The sequence below is a fragment of the Penicilliopsis zonata genome (assembly GCF_001890105.1).
Source record: "Penicilliopsis zonata CBS 506.65 unplaced genomic scaffold ASPZOscaffold_15, whole genome shotgun sequence".
Classification (NCBI taxonomy): Eukaryota; Fungi; Ascomycota; class Eurotiomycetes; order Eurotiales; family Aspergillaceae; genus Penicilliopsis; species Penicilliopsis zonata.
This window is the reverse complement of record NW_019208924.1, coordinates 500,670-520,413: the sequence shown is the minus strand read 5'-3', so window position 1 is coordinate 520,413 and position 19,744 is coordinate 500,670. Positions and strand designations below refer to the sequence as shown.

Sequence of the window (19,744 nt, the reverse complement as noted above, 5' to 3'; positions counted from 1 at the left end):
CCACAACCACAACAACCGCGCATACGCTCGTTACCCTCTCGCCAATATGCGACATATAACCGATTCGGAGGACAGGGACAGGGACCCCGCAGACAACCGCTGGCATTGCTCCTGCTGGCACGGGTGAAGCCTCGCCATCTCGTCATCACGGCGGGTGTGGTTAGCGGGGTATACTTTTACAATGTCGAGACGGTGGAGGTAAATCTACCTGTATTGCACCCACCTTTATCTCGGTATATGCTGATATATTGAATTTGAAGATGACTGGCCGTCGCCGCTTCAACTGCATCCCCGCCAGCACGGAGCTGAAAATGGGTCGGCAGAGCTACGCCGAGGTCCTGAATTCGGAACGGGGGAAGATCCTCTCGTCTTCGCATCCGTTGAGTATTGCTGTGGATCGGGTCTTGAGGAGGTTGATTCCGTATGCGCCCATCGAGGGGGCCGAATGGAGGGTTCATGTCATTCATGACGATGAGATGCAGAATGCATTCGTTTTGCCGGGGTACCACCATCGCCTTCATTAAATGATTTACACCATCGCCTTAATCAGATGATTTATACTCCGAATCTATGCTAATGATGTATTTCAGAGGAAAAGTCTTCGTTTATACAGGCATCATCCCTATCTGTCAAGATGAGGATGGCCTGGCCGCCGTGCTGGGACATGAGATCGCTCACGTCGTGGCGCACCACCCGGCTGAACGAATGAGCAATTCCATCATCACCCTGGGATTGGTATTTCTCATCTCCTCGCTGTTCGATGTCTCGGGGCAGCTGCCCAATTTGGTCTTGAATCTTATGTATAGTCTGCCGAACTCGAGGACTCAAGAGGTACGTTACGTACCCTGCTTTAAGCATTATCCCTCTTCCACTTTCTTTTTCTTTCTTTATCTCTTTTCTAATTTTTTTCAGGCTGAAGCAGATCATATCGGGCTGAGTATGAGCGAGCGATCGATTCATACATAGGACGGGCTATGCTAACTGGTTAGTGATGATGGCCAAGGCATGTTTCAACCCCGAAGCAGCCGCGAAGTTGTAAGTGAATGATCTAGCAGTATAGATTCAGTATTAACAATGAACCCCAGGTGGAGCCGTATGCAACAGGCAGAGAAGGCCGCGCCCCCTCAGTTCATGTCGACACACCCAACGGTAAGCAGTCCTTTTGGGTACCTAGGTACACATACACACCTGCTTCCCTATCTAACGGGCACAGAGTTACAACCGCATGGAAGCCATTCGTGGATGGTATGTCTCTATTATTATTCTTATCATCTTGGTCGGTCTTGATCTAACTCATGGCGTCTAGGTTACCACAAGCCGAGACTCAGTTTGATGCCAGTGGGTGTGAAGTAGTCGGCCGATACAGTAAGTCCTGTTTCTTGATTGCTTCCACACTGAATCTCGAACCTCTCGAACCTCTCGAACCTCTTAAATCCCTTTATACTCACTCTTTAGTGCCTGATTTCCGGCAAACGAGCCATACGATCCGTCAATGGTAGCATCTCAACTTGCTAGACTCACGCCTCACCATAATCATAATTTAGACATCTAATGCCGAATTAATTTTAAATTATCAATATAAATAGAAAAAAAAAATTCGAGAAAGGAGGCTTATGTGTACAGTGTACGTACAGTAGTGATATCGTACCGAGTGCAAACAAAACAAACACACCAGCTCCAAAATTTCCCCGAACGGCAGCCAGCTTCAACGCTGTCGACATCGCTTCTCCCCCTCCCACCACCGCATCTGGTCTTTCTGCTGTTTACTTGTCGGTGGAACAGATCATCATGTCGCTGTCGATTCCCGGACCTTCCCAGGCGGGTCTTTTCAAGGCCGGATACCAGAGGTCAGTCGCTCGTGCCTCCCCTGACCCGAACCCTTTTACCCCTCCAGCCCACACAGGCCACAATTGGGACCTGGTCCATTCCCAAGCATCTACTGAACGAGATCTAGCCACGATGCCGAAGATGGCGCCGTCATCCGCAACATCGAAGCCTGCCGCGCGATCTCGCAGACCGTGCAAACCTCGCTGGGGCCCTATGGCCGCAACAAGATCGTCATCAACCACCTGCAGAAGATGGTGCTCACCTCCGACGCGGCGACCATCCTGCGTGAGCTGGACGTCGTACACCCCGCCGCCAAGCTGCTGGTCATGTCGAGCCAGCAGCAGGACTCCGAGATGGGCGACGCAACTAACCTGGTCATCATCCTGGCGGGCGAGTTGCTCAAAAAGGCCGAGGAGTTGTTACGGTTGGGCCTGAAGACGAGCGATATCGTCCAGGGTTACGAGAAGGCGCAGAACTTTGCCTTGAAGACTTTAGAGGGTAGTCTTTCCTTTCTTTTTGCTTCATTCTTTTCTTGGTTTTTTTTTCTTTCTTTTTTTTTTTTTTCTTCTTCTCTTAATTAAGGCTTTCTATTTTAGATCTCGAGGTCGACCGCTTAAAGGAGCTTCGTTCCCAGACCGAGCTGAGCAAGGCGATCCGCACCGTGGTTGCTAGTAAGCAGTCCGGCACTGAAGATACCCTGGCCTCGTTGGTGGCCGAGGCGGTGCTCGCCGTCCTGCCCAAGAACCCGGTCAACTTTAACGTGGACAACGTGCGCGTGGTCAAGATCATGGGTGGCAGCTTGGAACAGTCCCGCGTGGTCAAGGGGATGGTCTTTGGGCGGGAGCCGGATGGAATTGTCAAGAAGGCCCGCAAGGCCAAGGTTGGCGTCTTCAGCTGCCCGATTGATACCTCCCAGACAGAGACCAAGGGCACCGTGCTGCTCAAGAACGCCCAGGAGATGCTCGACTTCACCAAGGGCGAGGAGGAGCGCCTCGAGATGGCCATCAAGGAGCTCTACGACTCTGGCCTCCGCGTCGTCGTTGCGGGCTCCACCATCGGCGAGTTGGCCCTGCACTACCTCAACCGCTTCAACATCCTGGTCATCAAGATCCTCTCCAAGTTCGAACTGCGCCGTCTCTGCCGTGTCGTTGGCGCTACCCCGCTGGCCCGTCTCGGAGCTCCCATGCCCGACGAGATGGGCAGCATCGATGTCGTCGAGACCACCGAGATCGGCGGCGACCGCGTCACCGTCTTCCGTCAGGAGGACGTCAACGCCGTCACCCGCACGGCCACCATCGTCCTCCGTGGCGCGACTCAGAACCATCTCGATGATGTTGAGAGGGCTATCGACGACGGTGTCAATGTCGTCAAGGCGATCACCAAGGACCCCCGTTTGGTGCCCGGCGCCGGCGCCACCGAGATCCAGCTCGTCGAACGCATCTCCGCCTTTGCCGACCGTACCCCCGGTCTGCCGCAGCATGCCATCCGCAAGTATGCCGAAGCCTTTGAGGTTATCCCCCGCACTTTAGCCGAATCTGCTGGCCTAGACGCCACCGAGGTCCTGTCTCGTCTCTACACTGCTCACCACCGTGCGGCAGCGGAATCAGGCAATGAAGGAGAAGAAGAGGAGGAGGAGGAGGAGGAGGAGGAGGAGGATGACGAGGACGAGGACGAGGGAGAGGGAGAAGAGGGAGAAGAAGAGGAAAGTTCTTCCGATGAAGAAGAGCCGTACTGGACCACTGGCGTGGATCTCGAGCTTGGCTCGACGTCGGGCACCTTGAACGCCGTCCAGGAAGGTATCCTGGACCTACTGGCTTCCAAGAGCAGTGCTATTCGACTCGCCAGCGAAGCCGCACGAACCGTCCTGAGCGTGGACCAGATCATTGTCGCCCGACAGGCTGGTGGTCCCAAACCCCCTGGACCCAACCCCAACTGGGATGAGGATTAGTTGACCGCTCCTTTTTCCTACGGCAGCTTCAAAAAGAATTGTGATAGATATATTATATGAATCTGTCTGTATATTGCTACATTACTGTAGAATTAATCCCCCCCCTTAGAACGTAGGTACTAAGGTAATATGGTGGTGTATTAAATTACCTGACCTATCAATACCTATCAATTTCGTATTGGTAATACCGTATCAGAGCTAGACACCACGTGACACCCGGTGGATTTTCCGGTCCGGCGAGAGTTTCTTTTCAGGCAAAAGAAAGCAAAGACGACAGCAGCAAGCAGCAGCAGCAAGCAGCATCTTTCCTGCCTCCTATCCCGTTATTTCCATATCCGTGTTTGAGGGAGAAAAAAATCCAATTCCTACGACTCGTCATGTCCGCCTCGCACGTTGCCGCCCGCTGCTGCCGACAGCTCCTCCGTCCGTCGTCGTCCTCGACCACCTCCCTGCGCCTGGCGCCCTCCTCCACCACATATCTGTTCGCCGGCCGTACGTCCAGCAGGAGATGGCAGTCTACTGAAGCCCAGGCGGCAGCGCCGGTTAACCCCAAGATCACGCAAATCGTTGACCAGATCAGCCAATTGACTCTGTTGGAGACTGCGGACCTTGTTGCCAGTCTGAAGGTAAACCCAACCTAGAACATTCCCCAGGTGTCGTTGTTATTGTTTTGTAATTGTTTTTTTTTTCTTTTCAATTGTTAATCTTTCAATCGTGCAGTCTCGCCTGAACATCCCAGACCTCCCCGTTGGTGGTTTCGCAGTGGCCGCTGGTGGCCCGGCGGCCCCTGCGGCGGCCGAGGAGGAAGATGCGGCGCCCGCGGCGCAAGAGAAGACCCTCTTCACGCTGAAGCTCGAGTCGTTCGAGGCCACGGCCAAGCCCAAGATCATCAAGGAGATCAAGTCGATGCTTGGCCTGTCGCTTGTCGACAGCAAGAAGTTCGTCGAGAGCGTACCCAAGGTCATGAAGGAGTCGGTGCCCAAGGAGGATGCTGAGAAGATCATCGAGACGCTCAAGGCGCTCGGCGCCAAGGCCTCCATGGAGTAAAAAGAAAGAAAAGAAAAAAAAAAGGGCAGTCTACCATTCAGTGTACGCTGGTCCTGCTGTACTGAATGTGTTGTTGTGTTCTTTAATACTCGGGCTGGGTTATAAGCCCTGTTTGAGTCCTGTCTGTCAACACTCGCATGGCGTGCCTCTTCGCCTCGGAGTTCTGTTTTCCCCGCCCTCCCCCTCCTTTGTCTTGAGTTCTTCTTTCCTGAGGGTCTTTTTTTTCCTTTTCCTTCCCTCTCTCCCTCCTGTATTAGATCTACTTCCGTGCAGAAAGCGCAAAGTGCGAGGAAAGGCGGCAAATGTACTGTACATTATATCTTGACTGGACAATACGATGTAAAAGTAGCCTATAATTGTTGTAACCTACTCGTGTTGAACCTATCGTGACACTGTTCGTGCTTATAAGTTAGATAGCGGATCAGATGCGGAATTTGGGAGAGCTCCGACAAATGTTTCTCCGCCGGGGTCCAGTTCTCTCTCTCTCTTCTTGAACTCCTCACCATTTCTCCCCTCACCAATACTTGTCCGGTCTTTCTTTCTTTTTTGTCTCCTGCATCTGTCATGTCTTTTGCACGACCACCCAGGCCATTGCGCGAATGGCTGCACCTCGCCGCCGCCCTGAACCCAACCCCCGCGCGCAGCAGCAGATCGTTCCATTCTACAGCATCTCGTCTGGCTACGACTCGAAGACCCCCTCGGTCGCCAGCCGCACAACGAGCTCAGAGTCAAGCCCCCCGTGAGGTGATATCGAGACAGCCTACAAAGGGAGATTCTTCATCTCAAAGGAATAATGGCAATGTGAGAGGGCGGTTTTCTAGTCGATTGGACCCCTCGATGATCCCCGTTCTCCGCCGGCATGCCATGATGAGTGGTTTAGGTTCTTGGAGCGAGAGTCGGAACAAAGAATTCGACTCGGTTGCGTGTGCGATTCTCCAGGCCATGGAGACGAATCCACCGACTAAAGAGTCGCTCTTTGCCATCACGAAAGGTATGTAAGCTTATGATTATGATGCCCGTGTCGTTTTAAAACCGACACGACCGACTTTCTCACATGAGTTAAAAAAAAAAAAAAAAAACAGATACCGATATCTTCGTTTCCGTCGGTCATGTCCTTGGTGCCCATGACCCGAACATTTCCAGCTGGGTGTTCCATGCTGCCGCTGAAGCTGGCGTTGGGTTCCCGGCGTGCGTCCTTGCGGCGCGATATCTTCGCACGACGCAGCTGCCCATGCGGACGTCCTTGATCAACCGGATTGAGCGACTCGCGCTAGAACACAACTATGCGCAGGCGATCCTGGTGCACGCCAAGGTGCTCGGGATGCGCAAGCAGTACGCGGAGGCGGTGGCGCTGCTAGAAAAGGTCCAGGCGATGACCTTCCCTTCGTCTGCTCTTCCCAGTCCCTCTTACGATATGACGATGATGGGACTCATTGAGCCCCCCTGGGAACTGTACGCACAGTTCAAGGAGAAACTCGGCGATCAGGAGGCAGTCCAGCAGACCCGTGAGATGGCCGCAGAACAGTACGGGGACCCCGTCAGTCTGCGAATCTGCGCCGGCACCAGGCTACACCAAGGGAATCTTGATGGATACATGGACTACATGCTCAAGGCGGCCAGCGGAGGGGACCGAGAAGCATGCTACCGACTCGCCAATTTCTACTACCGCATATACAGGGGGGAGTACCCGATACCGGGCCAAAAGGATAGCGTCGGACAAGATGATGCATCATTATCATCATCATCATCATCATCATCCCCTCGGCCGTCACTACTTACTCGGTTACGGTATCTCCTAGGTCACCTACGCCCCAGGCAAGACTACCGCTTACTCGCCATTGACTGGCACTTTCAGGCCTGCCGTCTCGGCAGTACCCGCTCGGCCGTGATCCTCGCCCTATTCCTCCGTGAAGACCGGCAACTCATCGATTCAGAGAAGTGTCTGGCCGTTGCCGAAAATGATCAAAGTTTGTCCTCCCTCATGAAGAAACTTCGTTCGAGCTGGTATGACTTGGATGTTCGGCTGGCTATTCCGGAAGAGTTCCTGTGGGTTTAAAGCAGGGGTGCAGCTTCGGGCTTGTATTTATGTATTGCGCAGAGTATTCGTACTAGACTACCTTTTGATACCCTTCTATAAAAATTCATACCGAATATATATCTCAATCACGAAATGATGAAATATAAAATAAATGGTAGCTTGGAAAGAGGCAGAACATGGAAAAGGAAATCTATCTCATCACTTCGTCAATCCCTTAATCTAGACCTTGCTTTGCTAACCATATATAATCCCATCCATTTGGCGACTTCAAAAAAGAAAGGCGGAGGAGGAGGAGGAGCGGCGGGAAAAGAAGCCACCAAAAACGCCGAAACTCAAGAAATGTAAGTATGGCTTGTCCTCACCGTCTCCTCCCCTTGCCCTTGCCCTTCCCCCTAGTTTTCAGCTCCACGAACCCAAGTTCTTTGAGCCCCTCGGCCAGCACGGATGAGTCCTGCATGCCCGGAAAATCCTTGGCTGGGTACACACGGAAGGGGTTCGACCACGTCTCTGCCAGAATGGGCATCGACTGGCCTGTATCTTCTACATTACCCCAGTTCATGAGCCGGAACTGGAGCTTGTAGAGGCCTGCTGTGCGGACGGAGAGATCGGAAAAGATGAAGAAAGTTGCGGGCTGTTTGGCGTTGTTGCCAAACAAAGGTCCTGCGGCTGCGGCGGCAGACATTGCATGCGGTGGTTGTGCATAGCTGGACGGGTGGGCTGGTGCTGTGCTGGGATCAGGATCGTCGTCGACAAAGAACGGGGAGACAAATGCTTTCCCCGAAAGCAGCTGGCTGGATTGGCCCTGGGAATCGTTGTCCTCCGACCGAGAAGTGTCGACACTGCCCACGGGCGACCTGCCCCAACTGGCCATCTCGGTGTCGCCATTCCGTGGTGAGGAAGGGTCCATTACAGGATACAAGAGACAGCCCACAGTGAAGCGGGGATCCTGGAGAATATCCCAGTCGTCCGGCAGAGAAGGGTCGAAGTCTGTCAGGAGCATTTGAACAATAGGAGGCGGGTCGACCGAGCGGCGGTCCCTGTCGCCCGCTCCGCAAGCTCGCGCTCCGGATGGATGCTGTCGTACGTGAAGATGATAGCGACTTGATGGAGAGGCCTGTGTCTGGCGAACCGGCGATATATCTGCATTGTGATGGAGGATCTTATCAAACCCCTGAGGAACACCGTGGTTGACAGGTGGTTGCGGCGGTTTCGACAACGTCACGCTGCCGGAATAGGTCGTGTTGCTCAGGTCAGAATAAGAGGGACTAGGGAAATTTTTGACGCTCCTGTTTGTTCAAAAAGAGGATTGGATTAGAATCTGTATATGCACTCGGATCGAGTTCTCATTTCACCCTTTTTTTAAACCTAAGAAAAGAGGATTGAAAAAGGGGGAGCCCAAACAAGAATCACTGGTACTTGGATATTGCCCCGGGGCGGGGGAATGGGGCGGGGATAAATGAAAGGAGACCTCAACGAGGAGAAGAGTAAAATATCCCGCTGGACTGAAATGAAAGAAAGGGAAAATACTGAGAGTCCACATCCTGCGTCCGCCGATCAGAATTCCCCGCGTCACCACTTCTTCCAGGATCTGTAAAGGTGAATGAAGAGTTTGAGGCTTCATTGAAAGCAGCAGGGTAGCCACGGTAGCCCATGGAATTTGCGATATATGGCTGGCTGACTGTCGGGTTTGCACGCTGGACCGCTGCTTGTGATGCCAAAGAAACAGTGCTGCCGGAGGAAATCCCATATCTCGAATCCGTCACACCGTCATGAGGGCTTTTATGGGATAGAAAGCCATAACTTGTTGGTTTGGAGACCATTGTAGGGTCATATCCCTGGTTGTCAGGATAGAGAAACCGTGGGAGTTCCTGTGTCTGACAAGGAGGGCTATCATCTTCTGCCAGTCGAGGCTGTAGCCGGTGAGTATGCTGGCTGTTTGCCGATTCGACGTATAATATCCTTTGAGATGTGGGAGGTTCCCGCCGTGCCACGGGCGTTTCAGACATCTATTAAGGCGACTCCGACCTGATATTATTTTTCCTGGCCGGTGGTAACCTTTTGTGCTGTGAACACTGGACGAACCGCTGATGATTTTGTTTGCTGCAAGACCGGCATTCGTAACAGCGACCAGAAGCGGTCAGCCAAACCTTGAATCGTTATAAGCAAAGATCGTATCTATTTTCAAGCAAGTCCGACAATTTAGCTTCGGAAGGAGAGGAGGAAAAAGCAAAGAATGCAGGATGAGCATTAGGTACCAGTTAAGAGCCGACTGGAAAATGCTACACTGGTAAGCAAAGCGCCTTAGCCGTTCAGCGCCGATACGGTGAAAAGGTAGCAGTCGTCACCGAGTATCACTATCAGCTGTAGATGATCATTCTAATACAAACAGAGAAGAAATGGGGTGGGGTTGCATATACATTGAGTTTGACTGACGTTGCCCGCGTTGCCTTGTGGCCCCAGTGCTTTCATGTACAGAGGAGACAGCCAACGATAGGGCGATCAACAGCTAGGCCAGCCCACGAGAGACCATCTATGCCCGCTAGTAGCAACCAACGGGCAAGTCTATATGTAGTACGGAGTAAGGCCGGAGAGCGGGGCAAAAGATAGGTTGGGGTGGTCATGCCAGACTTACGTCCTCTGTACATTTGTACCGGACGTACCTTCTCCCCCAATAAGTGGTCGTTGATCAAGGAGCGACGGTGCAAGGGCAATAAAGGATCTGGGGGTTTGAGCTGAGGGGACTCCATAATTTTGTGACCAGAAGGCGCGTGTGTGCGTGTGTATTTGTGTGGCAGTGACGACAAATCAGACATGCAGTAGCGCTGTTCCTGACAGGCTGTTACCCTTGATCCACTAAGAGCCAAAACATCAATGATCGTTGGCCAAGAGAAGACCATGCACCCCCTGTTGCATCCATGTAAAGCCTTCAAAAAACCCTTAAGGCTCTGAAACGTGTTGCTGTTGTACCAGGTTGCCGCAGTCTGATACTTCAAGCCTCCCGAGGCCTAATTCTCCGTGAAAAGCCCCATTTCATTCAATTTCAATATTCGAAATTCGAACCCGATTCGTAGAGAGTTGGGTGCAACAATAATCACTGTCATATCCTGGACATCTTTTGCAGGCTATTCCATTCCTCTTTAAAAAAAAAAGGGGGGGGTGACTTGGTTAGTATGATGATAGGTTCATATTAACCTGGGTACAGGCAAACGCTGCTTAGCCCTTTTGGATTTACCAATTAGGATATGTTGCCTCAGCAAAACCAGCTCAATTTGTGCCAATTAGAGATTTTTCCAGCAGTATGCATGATCCTCCTAGCTGGTCTTCACAAAGAACAATATGCTAGGCAAGAGCATGGTTTATGCGCTAATTGGATATCGACCTCTGCTTGAGCCATTCGAGTTGTTGAGCATAGGCCTGAATAGACACCACAAGCTCTGTGACTACCGCCTTCATGGTTCCAGGATTAGAGCGTGTGTAGGTAGTAGGTATCAGAAAGATTCGATTGGTGCGCGGAGATTAGTACTTCGTATACCTGTCCATGGAGGTGACAGTCTGTAAGAAATGCATCTTCTGGCAGATGGCCAAATGAATGATGCCCTATAATGGAGCAGCCTTTGTTGGAAAAAAATCCATTTTGAGCCAACAGAATTCGAGTATTCAACACACGGATAGTCTTGAATTACTCACATGCCAGGGTTCGTAAATTACTGAGAACACCGAGGGCCATGACAACCCTGTCCTAGCCAATATACTCACTCCACTGAGGTACCCCCTGGGGACCCCTCCGGTTTGCGTCAAACTCGCCAACTTGAGCTGTTATACGACACTTCATAGGGTCCATTCAATGTGATCGACTCAGCCGTGACAATCAATCCCTTGCGCTACCGTACGGAGCAAGCAAACTGCAGCTCAGAAAGATTCATCATTGGCTGGGGTTTGAGCAAGTACTCTCCACTTTTAGTTCCATCAGGCAGGCACAACAATAATAATTGCCGGGATCGGTATGAACCCGTGTCGGTCAACAAGTCAACCGACGGAAGCTCAAGTTCTTGGCGATTCACTGGGTCCATACTGACCGGCTGCTAAGGTTTTAGAGGGCATGGGTGATTCCTGAAATATGAGTTAGAGGTTATGGGACGGCCTTGAAGCTGATCTTTTTGGGGTGCAGCACGCGGTAAGAGTCGGACATTCGGATTCGGTACGAAGTATCTGGGGAGAATGAACTCGGGGAGGGCAAGACTGATCGACCGCACCGAACACCACAACGACACGTGTTTTGGTGAATCAATGCATTCGTGAACGAGCCTTCCTTCCTCGTATAATGAGATGGAACACTCTGTAGAAGGCGCAGAACACTTAGTGGCTTAGCCCATCCATGGCGAACTCCGCTGGCCGTACTTTTCGTACGTAGGCGCTAATCCAGGATACCATGCTGCCTTGGATTTGTCATGAAGTATTAATCAGACGTGGCGAAATATATCGTCTTTTGTCTAGCCATGTTACTACTGCAGCTGAGGTTGCCTTTTTTTTTTGGGAACAGCACTGGGGGCTAGATGATTTGTCATGACACCGGGCTTGCTTCTTCCCAACGGCTAAATGGATTATGCATTGCATTGTTAAAAAAATGAAACCACAATGATGAGAGCATGTGGCTTGGGACCCTGCAAGTCATGATGGGTTCGCTAAATCTTCGGTTCCGATAAACGGGTTGATTGGTTCTTGGATCGTCGTACAGCCGATGCTTTGCAGCCACAGCTCATGGGAGATCTCGGGCAAGATCCTTGATATCGATCACATTCGTTGGCTTGCATATCCTTTCTTTGTATCCCTTCGAAGGCCTTTACCGCCTGGCTGAACTTTGTGTGTTACTACCATTGTATTTCCACGATCCGAATCCTGTGTGGCTGAGCTGAATGCGTTAGTTCAGATGCAGGCAGCTCCAGCAATTCCATGACATCGTGGAAGGCTGCTCCGGGGGAGGGGGGGGCGTTCACAAAAGCAAGGCAACCGGTCAGTCTCACGCCCGGCTGCCTAGATCGCTCAGTTGATTGGACGGAAATAAGTTCCATGGGCTGCTGTTGGCATTTAGCAATAAACCACGATGTCTTGGTGGCGAAGACTGATGGAGGAAGAAGGGTCGAGTGAGAAGGAGAAGGAGAAGGACTCGCTGTTTCCCATTCTCTGGTGGGGGGGGGGGGGGGGGTCGGCAACGTGACCAACTCTCCCGAAATGGAACTATACCCAAGTGGTCCGATGGTTTTCTTAGATAGACCCTTGTCAAGAACATATTTTGTTTTATTTATTATTCCTATGTTTTTTAAAAAAGAAGGCGATGAAGATCGGTGGTTATGGAGTTGGTATCACACATACAGACTCCAGAGGTTCCCTCGACCACTCAGCAAGGCGAAGCGCCCAGAGTGATCCATCGATGGTTGTTATTGCCTTTTTATCCACTATTGGAATCCCTAGGTCTCGAGGGAAATCATGTTTGTGATAGTCAAACATTGACTTGTCATAGCAAGGTTCTACAAGCCTTATCGACCTGGCAACAGAAAGAGATCCCACGGCAGTGATTGATTCAATTGCCAGTAGAATATGGCTCAAGCACCTTGCCTGTTCTAGCGTTCTGCTTAGCATTTCTCCCGGCTCGCCAACAGTCTGACGGCGCCAGAGGGTGGGGTGACCTCGTGGCGTTGGTGCTGGTCGCTTGGCAATTCATACAAGCTTCATGAAGCGAGGGGAATCTCGGGCTCATCCTATAGATAGAGTTTGCGTGTTGTGTGCGTGGGGGATGATCTCGAGCTTGTGGCTGGGGCTGAGGAGAAAGTTCCAAGTGGTCACGACGGCTGATACGTAATAGCCCCAGTATTTGTGGCTCATTGTGCATTAGGGGATAAAGAAATTCCAGGTCGATGCTACAGAGGCTTCATCATTGTAGCCTCCAAGTCATAGAACCGACGGCTATATCCGATGGAAGGGATTGCACTTTCAGCCAATAAGCGCCCAGTTCTCGACCGCTCTTGCTATCCAGGCAAAAGACGAGATCTTGCCGTGTCTCTCGGCCCAACAAGACTGTCTGCAGATATGCGGTGAAAGAATGCATCAAGTTGTGCTCCCCTCTGTCACACCATTCAGCCTGGGATCACAACTACCATGACGCAGTGCTAAGAACGGTGAGAAACCATGTAGCAAAGTCCATATTAGGCAAGTAGGTCGGTTGCGGGATCGAGATCGAAATGATAATTCGCACTGCTACTTTTGATAGGAGACTTGGGTGAAACAGACCAAAAGTCACCTGAGTTGTCGACAACTTCCACTTCCTCCAATGAATAAAGCCCAGCTGGAGGTTGCTGGGGTGTCACCTGTAGACCAGGTTCAATCACGCCGTGCCCTTTTCCGACAAAGACAGCCAGGAATTTTCCAGCAGTGCGATCCCAGGCAACGAGATGTCCAGTTTCCTTCCAAGAGTACATAGTCTTAGATTGGGCCTCGTCGACAGAATCTAGAATCGGACGCATATTCAGATATCCGAGTTGTATCAGATGTAGTGAATTCCCGTAACTGACGGGTGAACCGCTGTCGTCAGGTCTTGCACGAATCAATCCTAAAGTGACTGGGGACCATGGCCTGGACATATCGTATCTGGCTGGAAGGAGAGAATCCGAGAATTCGATAGGCGAGGATCGAGGGAACCACGCAAATTCAAATGCGAGAGAACGATCGTTGAGTATACGCACGGGTATCTCGCTGCCCTCGTGTTCGTCTAGCATGTCTATAATCTGCCCAAGCTCTGATTTGGATTTGGAGCAGCCGAGAAGCCGAATTTCTGTAAATAATCGCTCTTGGCTCTCGTATCCAGAGCTGTCACCTTCAATAGTGAACAATGGTTGACCGGTTGCAAGACTCTTTGCATCAGACAAACTGATATGGCGTGAGACTTTCGAGTCCCATTTAATTCCAAGTCTCTGTTCCAGACTCCGGAGCTGGCTCTCTAATATAGTGTTGAATTCGTCGGGCCCCGCAAGCTCAAGAAGGCTCCCAAGCAGCTTCTCATCTCTGAAAAATGTGGCCAAAGGCCTAAAATTCGATATGCCGGGCAGGGCGTTATTGGCGCATTCTGACAGCTGTTTAAGATAGAGCAGCGCAGTCTCAGTTCTGCCACGAGCAAATAAAGAAAGGACAGTAGAGTATGCAGGCTGGAACTTCTCGGGTGTCAATGGACTGTGGATAAATGCTTCCCAGATTTCATGCAGCGCCGCCTCGCTTCCCAGACTTGCAAGCAGAGTTATGTAGAGCTCTATACCCTCTCTGTCGCCATTAGGCCAGGAGAGGATTTCATGTAGCTTTGTTTCCGTCTCGGATAGGTTTGAATGGGCCCCTTCGCCGGTGATCAGACTAAGCATAGGCCTAGTATCAAGATCAGGACACTCCGACTGAAGAGATTGAAGAGTCGTTATTAAAGTATTGACCAGTGCAGTGCTAGATCTCAAATCCAAAGGCTGAGAATTTGCACTCCGGAAGCCGTTGAGATGGTGTTTAAGAGCAGGGACTGAGAAAGTTCGGCACGCATAGCGCATCCCCAGGAGATAAAGTTTCCAAGATACCGGTGCTTCTATTCTTTCAAACCTCTCGTTGATGCCATTGATAGTCAAAAGAAGCTCTTGGTAGGAGTGGTGGTGTTCTAAACGGTCAAAGATTTCCAGCAGTTGGTTACAGCTGCGTATTTGAATAGATGCGCAGTCATTGACAGTGTTGACATGTCTTTCAACAAACAACCGAAGATCCTGTAAGCTATGGATATCTCGTTTCAGGCTATCCAGCAAAAAACGGGGTTCCGAGTCAAATTTCCCATGTCTGAATGAGCTCCATAAAGGGGTTGGAGGACTGTTTAGAGGCCACTCGTGAACAAACAGCTCCTGTAGGCTTTGGTCAAGACCATCTTTTTCTGACTCATTCTGCAACTGACGCGTGCTCCCAGTCAGTGCAAATCGAACCAGCTGAGATGGCGAAGGCCCATGGACTGCTCCTTTGCGTGTTGTACTGGCCGAAGCATTGCGGCGAAACGGCTGCCAGAGCGGTTGAGGGAGGGGAACACGCCTCTGAAACAAATCAACACAGTGGAGATAACGATAAAACATGAATCAGGAAGCTCAGGTCCTCAACAAAATCAATGATTTTTGATAGGTATTCCGCCGTGAATGGCCATAGTGGTTCTGTCCATCGGACATTGTTGAACGTGCAACGATTCTGCCATTTTGTACCGCTTTACGGTCATCTGACTGACTTGCCTAATTGGGAAAGGCATCAACACCATCCACAGATCGGTTTCTACGACGTCCATCAGGTTCTTTACCTCTCACTCAAGGGTATTTGCTGTGAAATATATGTATATCAGTTCCAAACGTCCTCTAATACAAGCTATCGATCTGCCTCCATTCTTCTCAGGCACACATGTCGATTTCTTGCACCACCACCACAACCACCGCCTCGTTCTTGTCCATGTCTCTTGGGATCGTAACCAACTGCATGACCAGGGCAAGGTTATGACTTTGGTCTTGTCATGGAGCTCATTAGAATGGTTGGTTTACCTTCCAGTCAACTTATTTCGAAGAGACTTAAACTTATTCTCGAAAGCACCTCTGCAATCTCTTCGCGGATACTACTCAAAAGACATGACAAAGCCAAATAAAATACTAGAGCCTCTCACTTTCCAGTTGGTTCTTCATGTATCTAACGCCGCTATATAGTAGCTTTGGCTAACATTTCCCCTCATACCAAGCTCCTTATGAATTTGTCTATGGGCTATAATTCTCTCCTTCTCGCTGGCGAAACAGTACCTACGCTCTCATGGAAGTGACCATATTTTTGAACCAAGGGTTCCGGGGCCATAGTTACGGGCCATGATATCCAGGGAGGGTGTTAGAAATTGAGGAGATTTCCCGGCCCAGTCCATCATCCGAGTGAAGCAATAAAAAGGCTCAATTGACCTCGTTATCCTCCGCAGCAATAGCCTCCAAGGTGAAGGCCATGGGCACGGCGTGCAAGAGGAAAGCTTGTGGCTTCGTCTTCTGGGGTTTAGAATACTACAATAAAACCTTGTCTGAGGTCTCTATTTGCAGGCCAGGTCGCTATTTTTTCCCGAGGCTGTGCATCACGGACTTTGCATGCTCAACTCCGACAAAGGACGAGCGGGGGCTGGTCGATATTATTGGTCATTATAAGGCTAGCTACCAAGCCCTGGAGGTACCTAAAAGGTACTTAGAGCGACATTCTGCGAAAGGCCCAATCCTGAGCCATTGTTTCTGAGCCAAAGACTGTTACTTGGGGCCCCGCCGCTCTCGGTGCAACGGCCTGAAGTCCGAGAGATTGGCGTTTCGGGCCAGATCGAACATACTAACCCCTCGTCTTTTTGGTCTCGATGGCAGAACCAGGATTCCATTAGCCATCTTGGCCAATAATGACTCTATTCTCGGCAAACATTATTTCTACCTAGATAGTAGCCATTGGAAGGGGCGGAGGGGCAATATATTTAACGATGAGGCCCATGAGCGACGACTGCGGGCCGTTGTCCAAAGTTGCTCCTCCATACATACTCTTCAAGTTACGACTTACTATTTGAACCTCTCCGATACTTTAATCGGCTTCAGAATGGGTGATACCGAACCATCCTCCAAAGAGCCCACTGCTGTCACTATCGGCTCTCTCAGCATTCGGGGTTTTGTTTCCCAGTTGGGAGTCGCCAACTTCCTGGGCATCCCTTACGCTGAAATCCCCGCACGATTCCGTCAGGCAAAATTATTACGCCCAGAGACTCTCAAGGGAGTACATGATGGCACCAAGTTTGGACCACGAGCTCCCCAGCCTCCAGACAAGCCCAAGGCTCTACGTGCGCATTTTTATGAGGGAGTTACGCTTAGCGAGACCATACCGTGCTCTGAATTCGGGTGTTTAAATCTCAACGTCTACGGTCCCCCAGAAGCTGTGGGAACACAACAGAAGTTGCCGGTATATGTGTGGATTCATGGTGGAGGGTTCACCCTTGGAGATGGAGGAGCTGAGTACGGTGCGTTGGTCGATTGTTAACAACACGTGCACGGTTATTGATGTCTGTGTTTAGATGGCAACTTCCTCACCAGCCATGCGATCAAGTCTGGCAAGCCAATGATTTACGTTGGTATCAACTATCGGCTAGGTTACTTAGGGTGGCTCACGTCACAGGAACTGGTGGACGAGGCTGTAAATGCTGGTGAAAAGCCCTTTCGAAATGTGGGGTTGCTGGACCAGCGACTTGCCTTGCAATGGGTGAGTGGGCTTAGGATATTCTTGTTATCGGTTGGCAATAGTTGAATTAACTGTCTGTTGCAGATTCAGCAGAATATCAGCCATTTCGGAGGCGACCCGGACAACGTGACAATTTCCGGAGAATCTGCAGGTGCATGGTCTGTCTTGGCCCATCTTAGATCCGATTTGCCTGTCTGCAAACGCGGGATTATCATGTCCTGTCCTTCATCTGTCTTTGCAGATCTCGAGACGAACCAGGCGACATTCGATAAACTGGTGGCGAGCGCGGGCGTACCAGTCGATGCTCCTGCAACTGAAAAATTAGCCGCCCTTAGAGATATGACCTTTGAGCAACTCGACAGCCTCAGAGATGGTTTCCCGACCACTGCCTGGGATCCTGAATGGTTGGTTGGCTTGAACCCCAAGCTGCCTCTGGAATATGTTGAACAATTTCCTGAATGGGTTGAATCAGTGATTGTGGGTTTCACGCGGGATGAATTCTCCCTCTTTGGTATATCAAGAAATATCCACAAATGGACAGCACAGGAGATCAGGGAGAGGGTGGCAGCAATCATCCCAGACCAAACCTTCTTGGAAGAAGTCATCGAGACCTATGGCATTGACAAAGACTCGGACGAGACAGCGCGAAAAGGGCTCTTTGCTCTTGCCTCTGACTCCATGTTCGGCATCGCACCCCTTAAAATTGGACAATACACTAAGATCCCGGTGTGTGTGTATCGTTTTGATCAGGCCGATGTGTACGAGAAATCGGTCTTCAAGGGCTACGCCTTCCATGCCATTGACAGTCTCTACTCGCCCCGATTTCCTGCCCTCGCGGAGTCTAGCGCTCCTAGGGAGTGTAGGGCCACCGCCGATCATCATTCAAAGATGCTGATAGACTTTACCTATGGCGAGCAACCCTGGGAGACGTATGCAACTGGCAAGAAGATCATGCGATTCGATGGTGAGAACAGCGGCCTGTTTGAATGTCCGGAAGGCCTTGCTCGACTGGAGAAGATGATGGCCACCAAGGAGAAAGAAATAATGTTCCGTAAAGGTCCATGGCAGCTCTTGAGGAGATCAAGTTAGAGGGATGAATATTAGGCGATCGATAGGCTTGTATAGTATTCTTCTTGTGATGGAGTACTACTACTTACTTTACACCTTATAGAGCCAGCTCCACAGGGAAACACTAATCTCTCTTCCAAGTACATTTGCATTCTATATTATATTTCGTTTCAGGCGTCGTCCGTCAGTCTGCAGCAGTTTCAAAGCTGGAGAGCCTAAGAGGATGTTATGACGCACGTGATTTTCGTACTTCCGATTTCCCAATTAACGAGTTGGTTACCGCCAAGACGGTGGCAGACCAACCTCGCTCTAGTAAATTACCAACAGGAAACCTCATATCTAAGAACAGAATACTCTTCCAGTTTTGATCGCTCACATTGTTTTACAAAATTCACTCTTTCATTTAATTTACTCGCACCCAGGGATCATGTCTCCGAAGGATACGACCCGGGAAGACGCCGCGGTCGCGGCCGCCGACAAGGAACATACCAACCGCCACTCTGCTAATGCTCTAGAGTCCGCGGCGGATGGTGAAACGGCAGCAGAGACCGGGGAGAATGATGCTGTTGCTAGCGCTCGACAACGGCTGGAAAGGTTCAAAGCTCTGCAAGCACGGGCGGTAAGTGCGAGGCCGATTTGAAGATGGATGCATCAAGGCTGACGAATGGGAAAAAAAAAAACAGAAAACGGCAGCAGAGCGTAATCTGAAAGAAACAGCGGCAGAAAGCCAGCGTCTCGCTACGGACCCATCCTTGATGTCCTCGTTGTCCAGGAAACACGCGTTTGCATCTCACAATCTGCTCAAAGCTGACACGGAGGCCGCCGGGGAGGATTTCGAGCGCAAGCGTGCTTGGGACTGGACAGTCGAAGAATCAGAGAAGTGGGATAGACGCATGGAGAAGAAACAGCGCCATCGGGACGACGTGGCCTTCCAGGATTACACGCAGGACGCGCGGAAGGTGTACAAGCGCCAAATGCGTGAAATACAGCCGAATCTCGAAGCCTACGAGAAGGACAAGATGGCCGCGATCGAGAAGGCGGCAGCTAACGGGGATCTGGAGATTGTCGAGACAAACGATGGAGAGATGATCGCCGTGGACAAGAGCGGCACTTTCTATTCTACTGCCGATACTATCGGGTTTACTGACAATAAGCCTGACCGGGCTGCCGTCGATAGGCTGGTCGCGGATCTGAGGAAGGCAGAGGAGGTCCGACTGAAGAAGCGGAAGGACCGGCGCGGCGAGGAGGACGCCGATGTCACTTATATCAACGAGAAAAACAAGCAATTCAACCAGAAGCTTGCTCGGTTCTATAACAAGGTGAGTATAGAGCTGCTGACATCTTCAGTCTCACGGACAACGGATTACTGATATATTGCTTAGTATACAACGGAGATTCGTGACAGCTTTGAACGCGGCACCATGATCTGAAATGGGAATGGAGAACGACCTATTGTACAATACCTAAACTTTCTGTTACATTTTCACAAATGTGCCAACAGGTGGCACTCGAATTCAGTGTTTCCAGCACGCCTT

General features: G+C 50.8%; 7 protein-coding genes across 7 annotated transcripts; 5 read left to right on the top strand and 2 right to left on the bottom strand.

Annotated features, from left to right (window-relative positions):
- Positions 1–260: 260 nt before the first annotated feature.
- On the top strand, positions 261–3,775 carry ASPZODRAFT_145243 (hypothetical protein; the record flags this gene model as incomplete). The annotated part of the gene is made up of 10 exons (XM_022725086.1): positions 261–502; positions 591–831; positions 913–937; positions 990–1,035; positions 1,086–1,149; positions 1,214–1,245; positions 1,307–1,365; positions 1,676–1,847; positions 1,955–2,325; positions 2,424–3,775. The coding sequence occupies 10 exons, from the start codon at positions 261–263 to the stop codon at positions 3,773–3,775; spliced, it is 2,604 nt and encodes an 867-aa protein (XP_022578641.1).
- A 292-nt stretch (positions 3,776–4,067) lies between these two features.
- ASPZODRAFT_135605 (hypothetical protein) lies at positions 4,068–5,108 on the top strand. The gene is made up of 2 exons (XM_022723845.1): positions 4,068–4,401; positions 4,496–5,108. Exons 1-2 carry the CDS (start codon positions 4,153–4,155, stop codon positions 4,820–4,822), a joined length of 576 nt encoding a protein of 191 aa, XP_022578640.1. The 5' UTR covers positions 4,068–4,152; the 3' UTR covers positions 4,823–5,108.
- A 188-nt stretch (positions 5,109–5,296) lies between these two features.
- On the top strand, positions 5,297–7,237 carry ASPZODRAFT_168937 (hypothetical protein). Its single transcript, XM_022726879.1, has 2 exons — positions 5,297–5,813; positions 5,905–7,237. Exons 1-2 carry the CDS (start codon positions 5,387–5,389, stop codon positions 6,876–6,878), a joined length of 1,401 nt encoding a protein of 466 aa, XP_022578639.1. The 5' UTR covers positions 5,297–5,386; the 3' UTR covers positions 6,879–7,237.
- Positions 7,192–8,962, bottom strand: ASPZODRAFT_135602 (hypothetical protein). The gene is made up of 2 exons (XM_022723844.1): positions 8,388–8,962; positions 7,192–8,146 (listed from the first exon to the last, which is right to left on the bottom strand). The coding sequence occupies exons 1-2, from the start codon at positions 8,864–8,866 to the stop codon at positions 7,219–7,221; spliced, it is 1,407 nt and encodes a 468-aa protein (XP_022578638.1). The 5' UTR covers positions 8,867–8,962; the 3' UTR covers positions 7,192–7,218.
- A 4,098-nt stretch (positions 8,963–13,060) lies between these two features.
- On the bottom strand, positions 13,061–14,998 carry ASPZODRAFT_145239 (hypothetical protein; the record flags this gene model as incomplete). Its single annotated transcript, XM_022725085.1, has 1 exon — positions 13,061–14,998. The coding sequence occupies one exon, from the start codon at positions 14,996–14,998 to the stop codon at positions 13,061–13,063; it is 1,938 nt and encodes a 645-aa protein (XP_022578637.1).
- Positions 14,999–16,337: 1,339 nt separating this feature from the next.
- ASPZODRAFT_834990 (hypothetical protein) lies at positions 16,338–18,431 on the top strand. Its single transcript, XM_022730256.1, has 3 exons — positions 16,338–16,923; positions 16,978–17,162; positions 17,226–18,431. The coding sequence occupies exons 1-3, from the start codon at positions 16,509–16,511 to the stop codon at positions 18,228–18,230; spliced, it is 1,605 nt and encodes a 534-aa protein (XP_022578636.1). The 5' UTR covers positions 16,338–16,508; the 3' UTR covers positions 18,231–18,431.
- A 90-nt stretch (positions 18,432–18,521) lies between these two features.
- ASPZODRAFT_27915 (hypothetical protein) lies at positions 18,522–19,710 on the top strand. The gene is made up of 3 exons (XM_022728103.1): positions 18,522–18,828; positions 18,893–19,528; positions 19,592–19,710. The coding sequence occupies exons 1-3, from the start codon at positions 18,637–18,639 to the stop codon at positions 19,637–19,639; spliced, it is 876 nt and encodes a 291-aa protein (XP_022578635.1). The 5' UTR covers positions 18,522–18,636; the 3' UTR covers positions 19,640–19,710.
- Positions 19,711–19,744: the final 34 nt, after the last annotated feature.